This window comes from Theobroma cacao, chromosome 5 (genome assembly GCF_053813885.1).
Source record: "Theobroma cacao isolate CCN51 chromosome 5, ASM5381388v1, whole genome shotgun sequence".
Classification (NCBI taxonomy): domain Eukaryota; kingdom Viridiplantae; phylum Streptophyta; class Magnoliopsida; order Malvales; family Malvaceae; genus Theobroma; species Theobroma cacao.
Window position 1 is genome coordinate 46,588,570 of NC_142643.1, and position 18,207 is coordinate 46,606,776.

The 18,207-nt window shown below is 35.8% G+C and overlaps 3 protein-coding genes across 5 annotated transcripts; 1 reads left to right on the plus strand and 2 right to left on the minus strand.

The window, feature by feature from the left end:
* Positions 1–1,080: 1,080 nt before the first annotated feature.
* On the minus strand, positions 1,081–2,285 carry NF-YB4 (nuclear factor Y, subunit B4). Its single transcript, XM_007030897.3, has 2 exons — positions 1,623–2,285; positions 1,081–1,418 (listed from the first exon to the last, which is right to left on the minus strand). Exon 1 carries the CDS (start codon positions 2,236–2,238, stop codon positions 1,804–1,806), a length of 435 nt encoding a protein of 144 aa, XP_007030959.1. The 5' UTR covers positions 2,239–2,285; the 3' UTR covers positions 1,081–1,418; positions 1,623–1,803.
* A 4,750-nt stretch (positions 2,286–7,035) lies between these two features.
* On the minus strand, positions 7,036–9,010 carry LOC18600452 (S-adenosyl-L-methionine-dependent methyltransferase). Of its 2 annotated transcripts, none has more exons than XM_018121165.2 (2): positions 8,912–9,010; positions 7,036–8,677 (listed from the first exon to the last, which is right to left on the minus strand). In XM_018121165.2, the coding sequence occupies exon 2, from the start codon at positions 8,619–8,621 to the stop codon at positions 7,206–7,208; it is 1,416 nt and encodes a 471-aa protein (XP_017976654.2). In that variant the 5' UTR covers positions 8,622–8,677; positions 8,912–9,010; the 3' UTR covers positions 7,036–7,205. The 2 variants fall into 2 exon arrangements, with proteins under 2 accessions (XP_017976654.2, XP_088662971.1); XM_088806845.1 differs by having other exon boundaries at positions 7,036–8,659; positions 8,912–8,948.
* Positions 9,011–10,269: 1,259 nt separating this feature from the next.
* LOC18600453 (uncharacterized) lies at positions 10,270–16,175 on the plus strand. Of its 2 annotated transcripts, none has more exons than XM_018121161.2 (3): positions 10,270–10,399; positions 11,896–12,741; positions 13,422–16,175. In XM_018121161.2, exons 2-3 carry the CDS (start codon positions 11,896–11,898, stop codon positions 15,615–15,617), a joined length of 3,042 nt encoding a protein of 1,013 aa, XP_017976650.2. In that variant the 5' UTR covers positions 10,270–10,399; the 3' UTR covers positions 15,618–16,175. The 2 variants fall into 2 exon arrangements, with proteins under 2 accessions (XP_017976650.2, XP_088662970.1); XM_088806844.1 differs by lacking the exon at positions 10,270–10,399 and adding an exon at positions 10,555–10,601.
* Positions 16,176–18,207: the final 2,032 nt, after the last annotated feature.

An 18,207-nucleotide genomic window follows, 5' to 3' on the forward strand; every position in this document is an offset into this window, starting at 1 on the left:
TGCCTGAAGATTTAAATTGCATTTTTCACGGTTACTCATGTAATGTGAAGCAACAGTTACAGTGGTCCCCGTTTCTAGGGTTTAGGAAACCCTAAACCTAGAATAGTTTTACCCTACTTTGACTATTCTTATTGCTGGAAATTTATGTGGAACATGGTAACAGTGCTGTTAACACAAAGATCCAGAAAGGGTCTTTATTGTTTCAAGTCAGGTATTGTGGAATATTTTAGAAGGGAAAGGAATGGGAATGAGTGCTGCTATAGGGCTGGTTGTTTTCACTAAGAGGATATACTAGAGAAATAATGTCAAATATGGAAACTGTGACTTTGAGTGAGGAGAGAGGGGGACTTTGGAAGCTGGGGAAGTGGTCATGCTCAGAAAGTTTATTTGATCTCAATCATTCCCTTGGTTTCCTTTTAGATATCTTATATTCCTTGCTTTCCCTTTTCCCTTTTCCCTTTGCTTTCCTTGCTTTTTTGCTTTTCCCCTTTCTGGAAGAGATAAGAATTGAAATATATAGACCCCAAAGAACAGATATGAAGTAATGAAATTTGGGTTTGATTATAACCCTTTTTGGTGAAGAATGCTTGATGGATTGCCACATTCTCGCCTAAAGAGCCTTGCATAGGTTAGTGAATTATGCCAGTAACCTTGCAGCTCAATACAACTGTAAATGGTGTCATATTTATGCATCAGCATCAAGATGTGTTAATTAGTACGGTTAACTGTACCTTTCAAATGGTACTTAATTGATTTGGAAACCCTAGACCTGAGTTCTAAACTGCTGTACATGGTTTATAGTAACTCACTGGCATATACTAGTGATACTACTGGTAATTAGACAATTCTTATGCCATTTTCTGAAACAATCATTTGATGCACCATTCAAAACAACAGAAGAAGTAGGAATTAATTCGGAAACCCTAAACCCAAGTTCAAAACTGCTGCACACAATTCATAGAACTCACTGGCTTTTACTAGTACTGCTGCTGGCCTAATTAGACAATTCTCATAACATTTTCCGAAACAATCAGTTGACGCACCAGTCAAAACAACAGAAGAAGTAGGACCATCGGCATATCCTTTAGAGTTTAATGAGTTACAAAGTTAATATGTTCTGACAAATTCTATTCTTGAAAAGAATATAAGATCATAAATACACATCAAATTACATTGCAAACTAGGTTTTCATGTGTCTTGGTTAGCTCCAAAATGTTCCTTCATTGAAACTCTAAAAAGAGAAAAAGAGAAAAGAGATGCCAATCAATTGAAAGAAATCCTTTTTACTCAGATCTGTCCATCTAACATTTGTAGCATGTGTATGCAGAATCCAATGACTTGGAGTATTCAGCAGTGAATCTGTTCATCGATCTCTTCTCTAAGCACTCAGCTCAAACTCTAATTTGCATCAAAATTAACTGCACCAAAATACCATTAAACTCCTCTAAAAGTATCATTTCTAGCTAGATTAAATTGGACAAGGAAAATACAACTTCACAGAAGTTTCCCCTCTACAGCAAAATGTTGGGAATAAGGGAGAGAAGGGGGGGATGGAGAGAGGGTGAAAAGGAGAAAACAAAGTATGTGACCATGAATCAAAGAAAAAGACACAGCAAAGTTACCTGAGTGTTCAGTGACTACTCAGTTCACACAATCAAACCTAGAAGAGATTGAAAATCTTTTACAATTTGATTACACAAGCTGTCCTTGAACTTGCTCATTTCCCCTTCACCAATTCACCATATAGCTCAATTCATATGGCAAAACCTTCACAAAGACTAGATAACCATAAAATATACATGTTCAAGAAGGCTCTGTGACAGAATTGTCTCCCATAGTTACTGGGGTTGGAGGAGCTTCAGTTTGTTGAGCTGGTTGGCCATTTTTATCCTCTGATGATTCCTCATCTTTGTCTTGAGAGCTGGTTGCTTTGTTTTGGCTAGCTTTCTCTCTTTCAGCCTCCCTATACTTATGTAAATACCTTACTATAGCCTCAGCGTAGTTGTCAAACCCTAGAACACTCAGAGCCCAACAGATGTCATCTCCGTTCACAGTCTTGCGATTCTCTTTGTGACACTTGTCAGATGCCTCGCCAGTGACAAAGCTCACAAACTCTGTCGCACACTCTTGCATTGTTTGTTTAGCCTCTTTTGAAAGCTTGGCACTTGGTGGCAGGATTTGTTTCATAATCCGACCCACGTTGGCAATTGGCAGCAGTTGATCTTGTTCATCAACCATTTTTTTGGGGCAAAGATCGACTCAGATGTTAATGGAAACTAGATGTTCTCAAGCTGAGACACGTAGCTTCCCTGATCCACAAGCTTTCTTATTATATAAATGCATTTCTGCGTATATGTGTATGCATGTGTATAGACACAATGAGGATGCAACATATCATCCGATGACATGTGAGTTTCACGGATAATCATATGCATAGTTTCCGCTCGATTATCATAAAAATGGTTAATCGAGATTTCGAAACACACACTATCTTCGTAACTTCAAATATCTCAATTTTGGTGTTAATTGTCTCAACTTTACTTTTATTTTTTTATACACATCAATGTATATGTATGCATACGTATAATTAAAATATGTGACAAACTTTATACTTAGACTAACATGGTCAGTGTACTGTCATAACTATTTTTCTAGGAGAACAATTAATATACTTATAATCTTTTTTAAAAAAATACTTATAATCTACATATTGTAATCAAATTTTGAGAGAGTTTTTTGACAAGTGCAAACTGTTTAAGATGAAATACTGTCCCAATTTCCTGAGATTAACATATCCTTCAGGTGGTTAAGGGATGAGATCAGTTTGGGTACAAAATCTCTAGGGCAGCAGCCAAGGAGCTGAAACTAGTTAACTGTCTAGCAAGACACCCCCTAGTTTGCTTAAAAGATTCTTTGTAAGTTTGTTTTGCTAAACATATATGCAAGCCCCTAAGCCCTATTGAAGGAATACTTCTCAATACCAAATCATACAAAACATTGTTTCTGTACATGGAAAAACAGTAGGTAGAGCTCTCAGACCAATTCTCAAATCAATCTTCAAACTAAATTTTCACTTTAGCATAAGGAACACGAACATCAATCTATTATTGTTTTGGCTAAGCCAGAATTATATTAATAAATGCTCAAGCTACAAGTAGCTAAAGCAAGTCATCAACACTGGAAATGGGAGCCGACAATAGCTACTGGTCTACACTTGAAAACTATCACCATATCCAGCTTGTTTCTGACATCGTAATTCAAAATTTCTATATATATCCACACCCGTTTTCGCAAGCGAATCAGCACAATAATTAATTTCTCTGAATATATTCCAGAAGGAAACACTAGCCTTCATGGTTTTCATGAACATCAATCTGTATATATGCATCAATATGGATTAATTATGCAACTAAGTTTAAATTAAAGCTCCAAAGGTTTAAGCTATACACTGACCAATCAAAAGTTCAAGCCAAAGTGACAGGGACTGCTTTTTCTACATAGAATCTTGCCATGTCTACAGATTTGCAGGTTCTCCAAGCAAAAAAGAAAAAAAAACCTTCAAACCCTTAAAAGACTTAAAACCATATGGTCCCCCCCTCCCCCACTATCACCATAAATTTCTTCAAAATTCACTCCTGATAATCTGCATTTACAGCCTTTTTGTGCTCTAAATATGCTAATCTTTCCCTTAAAATATTCTTTGCACTGTATTCAAATGAGTGGAGGATATTTGTGCTCGTTTGCATGATTTAGAATTTAGGAGAACCTAAGCATATATAGCAGTATACCTAAAAAAAACTGATCATATACCCTTAGACCTTAGTGCTTGGTTACCTCACATTAGGTTAAAGTTTAGGTTTTATCACTACTATTTGGCTTCAAAAAGAGAAAGAATTCCTTCTCATGAATTCAGTTTTGTTAGGTTTGGTCAACTTAAGATGTTAACCTAACAGGGCATAGTACATACATAGGGCACTATTTGGGCAGATATTTTACATATAAAAGACTAGTTAAGACAATGGGGGAATTCCTGTCTACAGCATCAAGCTTTGTTGTTAGCTAGTTCCACTAGCTGATGATGCTTCAAAATAATTCCACTACTGTCTGCTTCAAAAGATTTTTTCCTGCATCATGTGTAACTTTTGGTTAATAAATTAAACTGTATATATTAGTATATAGAGATTTTTTGGTCTACGCCAATGAAATACTACCAGAGTGTTCTAGAGTTTGAGATATTGGAGAAGTACTGAAGGACAGATTTTGAGCACTGGGAACAAATCAAAATGCAATGGGGCCGCAACAAATAAAATATAGTACTGATGTTTATGCAGCAAACACATTCTAGTTGATTAATTTTGCTGACCTTTGATTATTATTATTGTTTTTGGTTCTTTTGCCTTACAAAAAATATTTGGGTTCTGTTAGGAAAAGCCTTTTTATTCCTTTCTGGTCATGTCACCATGTGTTGTTGATGAGCTTCATTCTTTTAGAGTTTGGTTTTGATTATCAATGCTACCATACCTCTTTAACCTTTTCCATTTTTATGCTACGAGAAGAGAAATTTATGACTCAAACTTGAAATCTTTAAGATATCTTGTTCAACCTTTCTCACTTTTCTGCTGCAAGAAGAGAATATTAGGATTGCAACTTGAAATTTCTAAGATATCTTACTAACCTTTTTCCACTGTTATATTGCAAGAAGAGAATATTACAATCCAAATTTGAAATTTCTAAAATATCTTACATACTAACTCTTTCCTACTTCTATGCTATAAGAAGAGAACACTACGACTCGAATTTGAAATCTCTAGACATCTTGCCAATCCTTTCCCACTTTTATGCTACAAGAAAAGTACATATAAACCTTCATCTTGGATGACATATAAAAGCATAATCACATAAACATCACTTCAATTTGCCTTAACTTTCTTTGGATACAGTAAAAGCTGTACTAACACTACTTATATATTGATTCTCTCTTCAAATAAAGCATGGGCTAATGCAAGTATTTCTCCTTTAATCTCAAAATTAATTAGTCATAATTTCACATTAACATATTTATCTGATCGTATGTATATGCCTAATGGTATAAAAGTATCTAATTTTCAAGAAACTTCAAAGAAATATCAATGATATGCTTCGACTGTTAGGATTCTAAGCATGTTCAGCAGGAAATTCATAATGATGTAGTACTACATTGTGTATATATGTACTCTTGGATCTACATCTTAAATTGAAAATAAGCATCTTTATAGACCGTAAAGCAGTAGAAATTCCTTCTTTTTGAAAGCAAGAAACATTCTCATAGACCATATATAAGACATTTGACTTTAATATTAGTCACAGTTTAATTTATTGATGAGACAAAGATTGCCTTATCTAGTTGCCATGTTACAGCAAAGATATGCCTAAAATAATATAAATGTAAAGCTGTACAAACCTTCTTAGTTATTAGCTAGGGTTCCATGGTGCACTAGACTTGTTATTAAATAAAATTAAACAAAAGGGCATGGGGTTATATCCATAGTACATGGAACCTGTCAAAACCCTAGATATGGTTGGAAACTTTTTTGAGGGCTTTGCAAGAATAAAAACATTTTCATGGTTTCCTCCTCCCTTTTTATGCCATAACCTAACTTTGGTAAGATTCCTTCCATTTATATTTCTGTAAATCACTCAAGCTGGAATCTGATTTGATTTAGTTTTTGTCTGAAAATGACCTGTTTAAATTAAGAAGTGTGTAACTTTTTAGGGCAAGGGTAAGCCTCAGACCAATTGGATAGCTCAGAATTTGCTTTTCCAGGATGCTTTTTCTTGTTGTTAGAGTGGATTATTGTGTGCTCAGAACTAATTTAACTCATTAAACTAAGGTCAATATTTATGGCTTTGTGTCATAATCATTAGTGAGTTTAGGGCTTAGGTATTGGTTACTTTGTGCAGAAAAATAAGGCCTATGGCGGCAGGAAATTTTTTGTCAGATGGGTTTATGGGGCCATTTTTCCTGAGTTCAGACTGCAGTTTTCATGTCACATTGGTTTATTCCTCCTTTCTTCACAAAAAAAAAAAAAAAAAAAACACAAAACAAAACCATGAAACCTTGTTATTAGCTTGCTGTTCTAGAGAGATTTGAACATCTAATAGAATCAAAGGTTTTACCTAATTGATGTCTGTCAAAAGGTTTGGTTTTATCTTTTGGTGATTTGGTCTTTTTAATTTTTAATAAAAAGCAAATTAATGCCAAGTGCTTGCAGCCTGCATCAATGGAAAATATAAAGAATTAATCCTGGTAACCAAGGTTCATAAAGTACGATGGCAAATTGGCAAGGTCGCAATGATGTTTAATTGGTCAAATTAAATGATCATATTCTTGTGCATAAAATTCGGGTTTTTAGCTTGTGTATTTCTTTTTATTCTCCTTTCACATTCACAAACCAGTATCAATTGCCTGAGGTTGTGTGGTAGGAGTAACCAACCTGTGGTTTGCCTACATGCAAAGGCCTTTGCTAAGAGTGACCCAGGTAACCTGGAACTGGGATTCTTTGAGAAAAATGGTCCGCTTCTGGCCTATATATACTGACTTGGACTGGATAATGGGCTTGCTACTTTAAAAATGATCCCATTTAGAGTCAGTAGTTTTTATCACAAAATCACCAAAGTCCAAATACAAGATGGAATGGGCCCAGTACCAGGTTGTACCGAAGGTCCACCTGTAATCATTGTGGCCCAAGTAAAAAGGAGATACAAGCCCAAAGATTTAGAGACCTTGGCATAGCTGTAATCCATGGACCATTGAGGGTATTTGGCAAGAATGCCCAAAAGCATCTTTCAGTTCAATTCAAGCAAGCAATGGTTAACCTTTGATGTGAAGAGCAAGTTAGCTAAGCTAAACCAAAAATGCAGAAAAATCCACAATGCTGAAGAGACCTCAAGAAGCATTGCAAGGGGTTCACAAGCAATTACTACACATCCGAGAACCTTCACAGATTCAGGCTATGACGAACACAGAGACAGAAAGGGGAAAAGAAACAGTTTCAGTTCCTTTCATTAGAGCACGGATTTCATTATTTAAAACACCAGTCAAGTAGAAAATGTCAGTCTGTCAAACAAAGATTCAGGATCATATCTTTTCCAGTGTACAGAAACTTATCTATTAACAGCTAGAGGCTAACGACTGAAACAGAGAGGAACATAGGGACATACTATGATCAGATAGCTCGAGGAGGTTTCTCTAACACTGCAGAAAGGTAGACTTCATCTTTTGATTTAGGGGCAAGGACCCACTTGTGTTTCTTGTACCTGAACTGCAGAAACATGTACATGTAGTCATCCAGGTCCTTTTTGTTACAGAAGAACCTGTCGATCCACAACAATCCTCCTGGCCTCAAAACCCTGTCCCAATCATAAAGGATGAAATCCATCAAAAGAAGGTCAATCCAGCCATCCAAGAACCCGGTTGTATGAATCAAGTCCATCGTGTTATCAAAGAATGGAAGGCGTTGGTTCAGTGTTGCATATAGCGGAATCAAGCCTCTAAGTGCAATGATCTCATTGAAAGGAGCCCCTAGATTCAAAGCGGTTGAGATGATTGTAACATTCAGCTCTCTCATCCTGGCAGCGAAAGTCCCAGTGCCAACACCATAGTCTAGACCAATCCTTACCTGGCCTGGCTTAATGGCCAGGACATCTCTTATCAGGAAATCAACAGCGAGTGATGAGCTATTAGCTACCCACTTGAGCTTCTCCTTTTCCATCTCGAAACATCCAGTGCACTTCGTATAACCTCGCTTGGGATTCTTGCTTGATAAGCAACCGAAATTCCTACACTTGTAACCACCCCACCTTACATTTCTGTCATCAGGTAGCTTCCACAGAGACTCATTGATAGGATATGGCTTCTGGTACACCTTGGAAGCCCTTGTCAAGCACCGCCTTCGGGGCAAGGGATCGCAACCGCCAACCATAAGCTTCTGAGCTAGATTCCAATCATCTTTACAGTATGATCCTATATCATAGTCCATGTACTCCTGCAGTTCCTTCTTCATCAAAACACATGCATGCCCTATGGTATTGTATATCTTCTCTGTTCCATAAAAGTTAACCTTCACAATTCTGTTCTCTTTGGGAGTTATATACTTCCGGATTTCCTCTGTGATAAATGTATTAATCAAAGGTTCCTCTTTCAGGGTACCGTTTCCATTGCCTTCAATCTTAGGCAGCCGAATCTGTCTGAGAGCAATGTGTGCACTGTAAAGAGGCCTGAGCACTTCCACCTCCAAATACTTCTTATGCTCCAATCTTGTCATATTAGTCTGATCCAAAACATCTTTGTTCTTCTCCATCTGCTGCAGAGTCGTCTCTAGCTTTTCCTGAAGGCTCTCCATCGTTCTTAGTACTTCTGCAACTCGATCATTTAAGGCTCTTACATCGAATCTTTCGTAAACATCTTTGATGCCATAAAAATGGCGGCATATGTCTTCATTGTGCACAAAGAATCCAGCAGAGTAGAACCTGAAGAGACTTGATATACTCACAATTATAACAAGGATTCCCAGTACAATCCGAAGCCAGCCCATTATTCTTGCAAACCCACATCTCGGAAAGCATGATCTCCTCATCTTCATTCACATTCACAAATCTTCAGCCTTTCTTCTCCTTACCCCTGCATCTAATGCTTTCTCTGATTAAAGACCAAAACATGATCAAAATCAGCAAACTTCCCAGAATCAAGTCCTGGATACATGCAGTAGTCATATATGAACATTCCCAATGCTGTGTTTGGCTTCCAAGAAAATGTAGGAAAATGAAAGGAAAAAGAAACAACAAATGGACTGGTAGAACAATGAAGCCGATACTGGAACAACATATAAAGTTCTGATAAAAACAAAGAACTATGACTAAATTTAGAACATACCTGATAAGAATATGCCAGCTCTTCCTTTTGCAAGTTCAGTAATCTCATTGATCAGTCAACTCCATCAGCAAAACACCATGTCGACCCTCTGACACTGACAATCCAAAACCATCCCAAATTTTGCTCTAGAAACAGATCTCAATCTAGCTTCCAGCATTGCCCCCAGTTGATCTTTAGAGCTGGAAAATCGTATAGCTTAAGCTAAAACACTTCACTAACTAAAGACAAGTGCAGCAGTTAAGTAAATTACAGGCTAAGTACACATTTTACCCAATTAAAAAAAAGGAATAAAAGCTCGAATCTCGTTGACATGATGAGCAGCTGTTGCAGAAGTATAGTTTAGTTGATATATATTTAATATTAATTGCCAGAATTAACTTAAAATAATGTCCAAGAGTTGACTCAGAGAAGAATTGAAGATAGTATATAGCTCAGGTTCAGTTGCTTCTATGTTCAATGAAAGTTTCCCATATGGTTTTTTTTTTAATTGTATTTATTTATTTATTTAGGAAATAATCTGGATTGCTCCAAAGACAGAAAGTACCTTCTCCAAACCCCCCCAAAAGACCAACCCCCCAATCTGACCAGTCTTAACTATGCTTAAATGCTCCTATTTGCCTAACATCTGCCCCTAATAAATAAAAGAACATCCTGAACTTTGAGAACAATATAATTAAAATCATTTTCTTTTGACATGTTACCTATAATTTCATCTTAATTCAACAGAATGATTATTTCATTTCGAATTTATTTCGAGTAGAGATTTATTCTCATAATATGGATCAAATTTCGAAAAGGAAATATCATTATTCGATCTAAGAGAATAAGTATTATGTTTTGGATTAAATAAGTTTTTATAATTAACGGTTGATTAATTATTTTTACTTAAAATACACTTGTTATTTTATATTCATTGACACTAACATAGTATCGATATAACATTAATATGAATAGAAAAAATATTATATGATCCTCTCATTAAGTTACGTCATCATTTATTATGACATGTCAATAATATAGACATTATAATTATCTTTTTTAATTTATCGAGTTTAATAATAATTTTTTAATTATTTGATTAACATTATTTTTATTATTTTTATGCATTCACATAATCGAAAACATATTAATATTAAGCATTACGTCTTGAAATTTTACATCTTATGAATTAAATTTAATTATTCATATTATCATGTCATAATTATGTCAGTGTTTAGACGAAATATTGACTATTACATAAATACACATGAATAAGACCGATTAATTAAATCGAAATTCAATATCTAAATAACAAATATTATAAATGTTTACAGAACAATCTGCCCTCATAGATTTTTTTTTTCCTCAGTAATAAAAGCTTTTGCAAAGACAAACGACACTTTTCTCTCCCTCCCTCTCTCTCTCTCTCTCTATACACCAACACTATACATACACACTTCGGTTTCTTCTCTTCAAGTCTTGTACACCCCATATCTCTCTTCAACCCAGGTACTATCTCCACCTCCCCAATCCCTTTTCTTGGTTTTTAGATTTCAGTTGCAAAACTGGAAAAATACCAGCCATTTGTTCCTTTGGTTTTTTCCTGTTTGTGTTGGTTCTTTCTTTGGGATATGCTCTTACTTTGAGATATATATACTTGGATTGAAAATAGCTACGAATCAATGCAAAACATATCTACCCATTTGCCCAGGTCCCTTCTTTCACGTTTGCTTTTAACGTTTCAAAGCTTTTCTTTCTCTCTGGAGAAGGTTTAAGTTTACTATTTCAATCTCCCTTCTTTTTCTTTGCTTTCTCTCCTTTGTAACACTCCTTTTTTATTCTCAAATGTGGTTTCTTTTGGATTGTTCTTCTTCTTTGTTCCTTTAGCTATCTCTTTAAAGCCAAGTTAATCTTGTTCTAGATAGGATCACATCAGAATTTTGCTTATAATCATTGGGTTACTTCTATTTACTTTCGATGTTATTGTTTTCGACTGTGAATTTTGTGTAAGTTTAGATTTTTTTCTTTTTATGTGAATGTATTATTTTGTATCACTTGTTTGGTTTCATTGAATTGTTTGTCACTTTGTTTTAGTTGTTTTCTTGTTCTGAATTTCGACTCTCGAATGTTTTTTAATCAGCTTTGATGGTGAATTGTTTGTATGGAAAGAGGATCTTGGGTCGGTGATCCTGTTATCAGATGCTGTTCTTTGATGCTATCTGCATTTGTGTTTGTTTCTTTAATGAGGGTTTCTTTAGTTCCCTGTTTATGTTTCCAGTATGTAAATTTTGTAATCGGTTAATGTATGCTCGTGTGCAACATATGATATGGAGAAAGAGACTGGGATTTCTCTTTCTGGAAAAGATCATTAATGGGGTTTTCTTTAACAGTTTCTGCAGGTGGCATCTTGTGCTCTGCTCTTTGAACATAATGTTTGTGCTAATAGATTGAGCATTTCCTCCAATTGGCCTGGATAACTGAATTGCCATTTAGGTTTTTTAGGAGCTCCTTTTTAATTGAAATTGCATGTTTCTCCAAGATTGAATCGTTATACTGCTTTAGTCCATAAGGATTTCTGTTTATATGTTGGAACTCTATTGCTTTAATATTTCATCCGGGAGTGAAAAATGATTCATCACATCAGCAATGCATCCCTTTGTTGAATATTTCTTACATTTTGTGTCTCTGTTGGCACTATCAGATAGCCATCCTTTAATGTTTGGATCAAATTCACTAAATTTCACCTTCTTCAAGAGACAATTTTATGATTTTCTTGGGAGAAAATTACATTCTTCCGTTTGTAAAACTGGGTACTGATCTATGTTGCCATTTTCTCTGTTTCATGGTGTAAAAGTCTCAGTGGTTTTTAATGAGTCTGAGATTTGGTAATCTGTACTTGAACACATAATAAGTTCCTGGATAATGTGTGCTCATATGTCATATCTTTAGGGGTTCGCTATTTAGTTTACTGCACTCATATTTCTTAACCTATATTCTTTTCGCAGATGGAAACAGTTCAGTTGGATCTTAACCACAACCTGGCTGAAGAACCATCTCCCATGCAGTTGCTTCCCCCAGGTTCTCTTGATGTAAGTGATATATTTGGCGATCCACAAATAAGTCCGAGAGTTGGCGACAAATACCAGGTGGAAATTCCTCCCATGATAACAGGATCTGAGCATCTTCGGCTTTTGATGGACCCTGTTGACTCAGAAGGCAGTCCTTATCTTGCCCATTCCTTTCTGTTAGGCTTACCTGTCCCTCTCATGTGGACTTATGAACAAGATATTGATTTTGAGGTTGAAGGCCAGGGAGGTCTAAGTAAGCCTGATGATGGAACTAAAGTTGATGAGTCTGTCAAATCTAAAAAGTGCAGAAAGGCCCAGAGTTCTAAGAGGAAGAAAAATTCAGAACTCAGTGCTGAACAGTCAGATGCTAGGTTGGTTTATGAAAAAGAATCAAATGCAGAAAACCTTGAATGTGGAATGGCATGTAAGACTAACTTATTTCGACCATGTGAAGGTAAAAGCTCTCATCTAATTCCTGGTTCATCATGTGATTCCTGGAGTAATACAGAAGTGGATGGTTTTCTTCTTGGTTTGTATGTATTTGGGAAGGATTTTGGGCAGATAAAAAGATTCATTGGAAACAAGGAGATGGGAGATATATTGTCATTTTACTATGGGGCATTTTATAGGTCTGACAGATACCGCAGATGGTCAGATGGCCAAAAGAGAAGAAGTCGAAAAAATATATATGGACGGAAAATCTTTACTGGATGGAGGCAACAGGAATTGTTATCTCGTTTGCTTACCTGTGTCCCAGATGAATCAAAAAATAATTTGCTGGAGGTAAACCTCATTTACTGCTTAGATTTCATTTCTAGAAAGAAGCTCATATATGCTTATTTGTTCCTCACACGGACTCAACTTAGCGTTTGTTAGCAGCATGTTGAAGAAGAAAGCGTGAGTTCAATATATCCTCATTGTTGCTACTTTTGCTTTGCTGTTCCATTGATGTAGCACATCCATTTTTCTAAAGTTAATATTTGAGTATGTTTTACAAAGTATACAAGATCCATTCCTTCAGGACTAGCCTCAAAGGATGAGCAAATGTGCATAGGTCCCACTCCATTGTGGATTCTAGGAAACATTTTCAATAGTACTGTCACTCTTTGCAGTCCTTAGAATCTGAATTAGGGAGGGTTCCATGGTGTCCATGCATGAACGTCCGTTTGTCCATTGTAATAGCCATGCATGTAATTTTGTTACTGCTTTTCCTCAGCTAGTACTTATTAAATCATAAATGCTTACAAGTCTGCTTGAGAATTGTCTTGCACGGCCCTTCTGTTGACTTTGATAGATAATTGTAAGGCTATGACCATTAGTATAATCTTCTAGTTATTTACTGAAACTTATTTTGATCATGGTTGTAAACTAGGTGCATAAAATCAATAATCTTTTAGATGTCTTTAACGTGCTTGACTGAACTTTTATGTCCTTTACTTTTCTAATTCATAATCTATTAGCAGGTCTCTAGGTCATTTGTGGAGGGAAGAACTTCACTTGAAAATTATGTCTGCTATTTGAAGACTACCGTTGGCATATGTGCTCTAGTAGAAGCTGTAGGTATTGGTAATGGGAAGGCAGATCTTACAGGCCTGGCCATGGAGCCTCCAAAGACCACTCAAGCTTCCCCTGAAATACCATCTGGGAAGGCTTGCTCATCTCTTACATCTGGTGACATCATCAGATTTTTAACTGGAGGCTTTCGATTGAGCAAAGCTCGATGTAATGATATTTTTTGGGAAGCTGTTTGGCCACGTCTGCTTGCAAGAGGGTGGCACTCTGAGCAACCTAAGAATCAATGCTCTGTCAGTTCCAAACATTACCTAGTTTTTCTTCTGCCTGGAGTAAAGAAGTTCTCAAGAAGAAAACTTGTTAAAGGAAACCACTACTTTGATTCTGTTAGTGATGTTTTAAGCAAAGTTGCATCCGAACCAAAGCTTCTTGAGATTGATGCTGAAGGAAGTGGCATCAGGAGCTGCAATGAAGAAAATGGGTGGGTTCCAGGAGAGTCATCGGATCAGGATGATCCTCCTGATCGTAAGCCTTGTTATCTCAAGCCCCGAGTCTCTATTTTAAGTTCAAACCATATGAAGTTCACAGTCGTTGATTCCAGTTTGGTCCATGGAGGAAAAGCATCCAAGATGAGAGAACTGAGATATGCACCAATTGATTTGAGGTTTTCTTCCAAACCGATGCAGAAGGATACTCAAGATTCATGGAAGGTAAATGCTAATCATATGCTGTCAAAAGGTGAAAAGTGTGTTACTAATGCTCACCATTGTGAGGGCATAATTGCTAGCTCTACTGCACGCCACATTAAATTTACCATTGTGGATACCAGTCTGCTCCATGGAGGAAAAGCATGCAGTGTGAGAGAACTCAGATATTTACCGGTTAAGTTTGAAATTTCTTCTGAAATTAATAATTCTTCAGGAGGAAGTGAAGATAATTCAAGTGATGATTCTTCATATGACCATAAGCCAAAAATTGCTGACAGGCTATCAAGTCATGGTTCAGTTGCCACTGATACAAAACCTAGTAGTGAGCCAGTTAAAGCTGATAATTTGTTGAAAGGTGATAGTAACCATAGTGAGGGTAAATACGATAATGAAAGTTCAAGTCAAAATCCAAAGAACTCATGGACTGCAGATCAGGGGTTGTTGATTCACCAGGATGAGAAGACCAATATATCAGAGGATACCAGGTCAAAGAGGATAATAAAGCACCATTTCAGTCGAAGAGCTAAATTTAGTCATTCTGTTAATTTAGTTCCCCCGACGAAACGAAGGAAATTAACTGCTCATACTAATACAGCGACAAGTCCCCTCGCCGAGAATTTCTCTGCTCTGTCGATTAATTTAGCTTCTCCAATGAAACGACAAAGATTAAATGCTTGTGCTAAGACAGAGACAAGTCACCTCACTGAGAATATCTCTAGTAATCCAATTAATTTAGTTTCTCCTATGAAGAGACGGAGATTAAATGCTTGTGCTGATACAGAGCAAAGCCACCTCACTGAGAAGATTTCCGCTGATATTAGTGAACAAGCAGGGCTATGCTGTGCCTTACAATCTCAAGATGAAGGCAGCAATGATGTCCCCCATGTGAGTCATTTTCAAGAGAAAGTATCACCTATTAGTTTTTCAGCTGATGGAAATCCAGAATCTATGGACACTCCTCATGGGAGTAGTGAGAAGCTTCAATCCCAATTAGCAATTGATTCAAACCCACCCCTGGTTCCACTGGATTCTCAGAATGGTGAACCAGAAACGGCAGAAGCCGATGGCAGCGAGTTCATCATTGTGAATACTTATGCTGATTTGTTGGAAACTGCTACTAATGTTTGTGGTGAAGAGCAGCAACCTATCATGAACCCCCGGAGGCAAAGCAGAAGAAGCAGACCATTGACCACAAGGGTGTTGGAAGCTCTTGAGAGTGGGTTCCTCAACATGAAGAGGACACAAAAAGTTAAACATGTGCAAGCACAAGCAATCCAATTCGCAAGTCCTTCCCGAAAGGCACGCAGTAGAGTCAAAACAACATCAAAGCATGGTAATGCAGGTGGTAAAACTGTGGATAAAAAGGAAGGAAAAGGCATGGATGGCACATTGAGCCATTCCGAAGATATTATCAGCAAAGCTCCTGAAGTGGCTCACTAGCTATTCGCAATCTTCTGGGTTGGCCAAAATCCTGAAGTCCTTATCCAGAACAGCTGATGTATTCAGGTGCTGATTTTTTGCCTGGACTACTGCCTGATAGATGCCTCAAACATCTGTGATAGTGCAGAATTTGCTCCCATCTTTTTCTTTGCCTATACCGTAGACCAGCAATCTCCAAATTATAGCAGGGGTTGAGCCGTGATCCATTTGCCTTTATTCTTCTTTTTGTCACCCCTTCAGAAAAATGAAACATCAGTTTTTGGTTTTGTTACAACTAGAAGCCATTTCAGGATTGTCAATTGCATCAGTAAACAGATGGCACTTAGGTACGAGGTAAATCCCTATACAAAGCATGCACCAGTATTCCAAGTAGGAGAAAAATTTATGACAAAGAGTTTTGATCATATTTGTCTCCTGCACTGCCTATTTACATCATGGAAGCTGCTTTCAGGGGTTCATGTTTAATCAAATTTCTGGTTTGTTCAGTTTAGCATGTTCCTGTAACTAATATGGCACTGATCAATAAGATTTCCTGCTCAGAGAGTGCTTAAGTTTTTAGTTCTGTGTAGTCAATCAAAGTTCTTGGTAGGTCTACTGTTTGGTCTGTCCAACAGCTCTCTGCTTGACAGCCCATCCAATGAAATTTGCCTATTATACTTGAATCATAATCCACTTTTGCCAGTTTTCCCTAGACAGATTTAAAGGGTATGTAAAAATCGGTTAAATTATAAAATTCTATTAATGAGTTTAAAAATAAAAAATAGGTATATTAAGACATAAAAAAATATAATTATTTCTCGACGTGTAATTTAAACAAATTTATTATCACGAAATGATTATTTCCATAAAAATAATTTAAAAGGCCATCATACCTCAAATGATTGTTATTTGAAAGAATTTCCCATGGCAAAATAATGCAAGTGGGCTATGCACACCGACCATGCAACAACCCCTTTTTCCTTTAAATCATTATTCACTCTTTTCTCTTTTTGTCTCCATGAATCTAGTTGACAAGATATCAAACTTCTCCATATGTTCAATTAGTTTTTTAAAAAAACAATCAAATTAAAAAAATAAGCATAAAAAAAAACCCGAAACAATTTATCACACGCTTTCTCGAATTTAAACAAAAACTTTAAAAAATTGATAATACGAATTCAATATTTAAAAAAGTTAAAAAAAAACCCAAAATTGTTACTATTATTCTTATGTCAAATCAAATTTGAAATTTTGATTTTTGAATTTGGTAAGACATTTTGGAGATCTTTAGATTTCCTTTAGCAACTTTAAATCTTTATTGTCAGCAGTATGTGTACCCATGCATCCCCTTACTTTTTTTCGACCATTGATAAGCATGAATATTCAAGGAAATTTCAAACGAGAAAAAGGAGTTCTAATTATAAATATATATATATATATATAATCCCAAATTTATTTATTTATTCACTTTTTGATTGTTAATCAAATGATTGACAACTTTATTGTTCCCACCATCAAAGTAACTTCTTTATGAGGTGTATGTTCTCTACAATGTTGGAAAAAAGATTTTACCACTATAAGTTCTAGCTCCATGAAAAGTTAAAAAAAATAATAAAATTGCATTTAGGAAAAGATCGATAAATCTCTCGTTTATTTACTATTTATAAAGTAAATTTTGTAAATGCATATCTATACGTAATTTCAAACTAAACTCATAATATCACAAGAAAAAAAAATTATGCGATCTTATCGTCCGAATTCCGAACTTTCAAACTATTAAACCTAAATTTTTGACTAAGTATATAATTTGACGAGCTCATGATTTTCAACTTGAAGCCATCAAATTTATAAGTTGACTATTACTTAAAGATCATTATTATCTTATACCAAATCAAACTCTATAAAAAGGAAGAAGTTCATTGCATGATCATTTGGTTTTGGATCTTCCCTCCCCTTTTTTTATATATATATTTTTTTGGGTTTTCCAAATAATATATACTGCATGAAGAATCCAAGATAATCATTCATTTCTGAACCAAATGAATTATACACCAATGTGTAAATGCTTAGGGTTTAGGACTTTTCCTTGTTTCTTGGGACAGAAGGGGTAAAAGGTGAAGTGATTTCAATAAGAGGACTCTGAACCAAAAAGCATCTGATTGAGAGACAAGAGAATCTTTGAGTTCTGTCTTGAAAGTAGCTTTTTCACAACTAGCTTGCAATATGTATTAAGCCCAAAAGTAACATTAATTTTATTTTATTTTTTTTAATTTTTATTTTAAAATTAAAAATAAAGGGACTTTTGGAAATAAAAGCTCAAGGTGAAAGCTCATTGCCAACTTAATGAGTTCATGGAGATCTATCTCTTTAGATTTCTTACTCATCCTTGTCCATCAAAGAGAGTCTCTTTTTGTCAATGCCTCAAAAAAGGAAAGACATTTTTTTTAAAATAAACTTTGCTTTTTCCTCCATTAGTCATTGTACTATTGAGGAGAAATTTAAAAAAAAATTATTATTAAGAAATTATCATAACATTGTGGGAAAGAAGTCCACATCATAACATGATCACCTTATCAGATTGTAGAGTTCTTAGAGGTAATTGGTGATAAGG

Bases quoted from the DNA above. Each gene is read 5' to 3' on its own strand.
- NF-YB4 (XM_007030897.3), bottom strand. From the start codon at position 2,238: ATGGTTGATGAACAAGATCAACTGCTGCCAATTGCCAACGTGGGTCGG.
- LOC18600452 (XM_018121165.2), bottom strand. From the start codon at position 8,621: ATGAAGATGAGGAGATCATGCTTTCCGAGATGTGGGTTTGCAAGAATA.
- LOC18600453 (XM_018121161.2), top strand. From the start codon at position 11,896: ATGGAAACAGTTCAGTTGGATCTTAACCACAACCTGGCTGAAGAACCA. The intron at 12,742-13,421 runs GTAAACCTCATT...ATCTATTAGCAG, and splicing joins CAAAAAATAATTTGCTGGAG to GTCTCTAGGTCATTTGTGGA.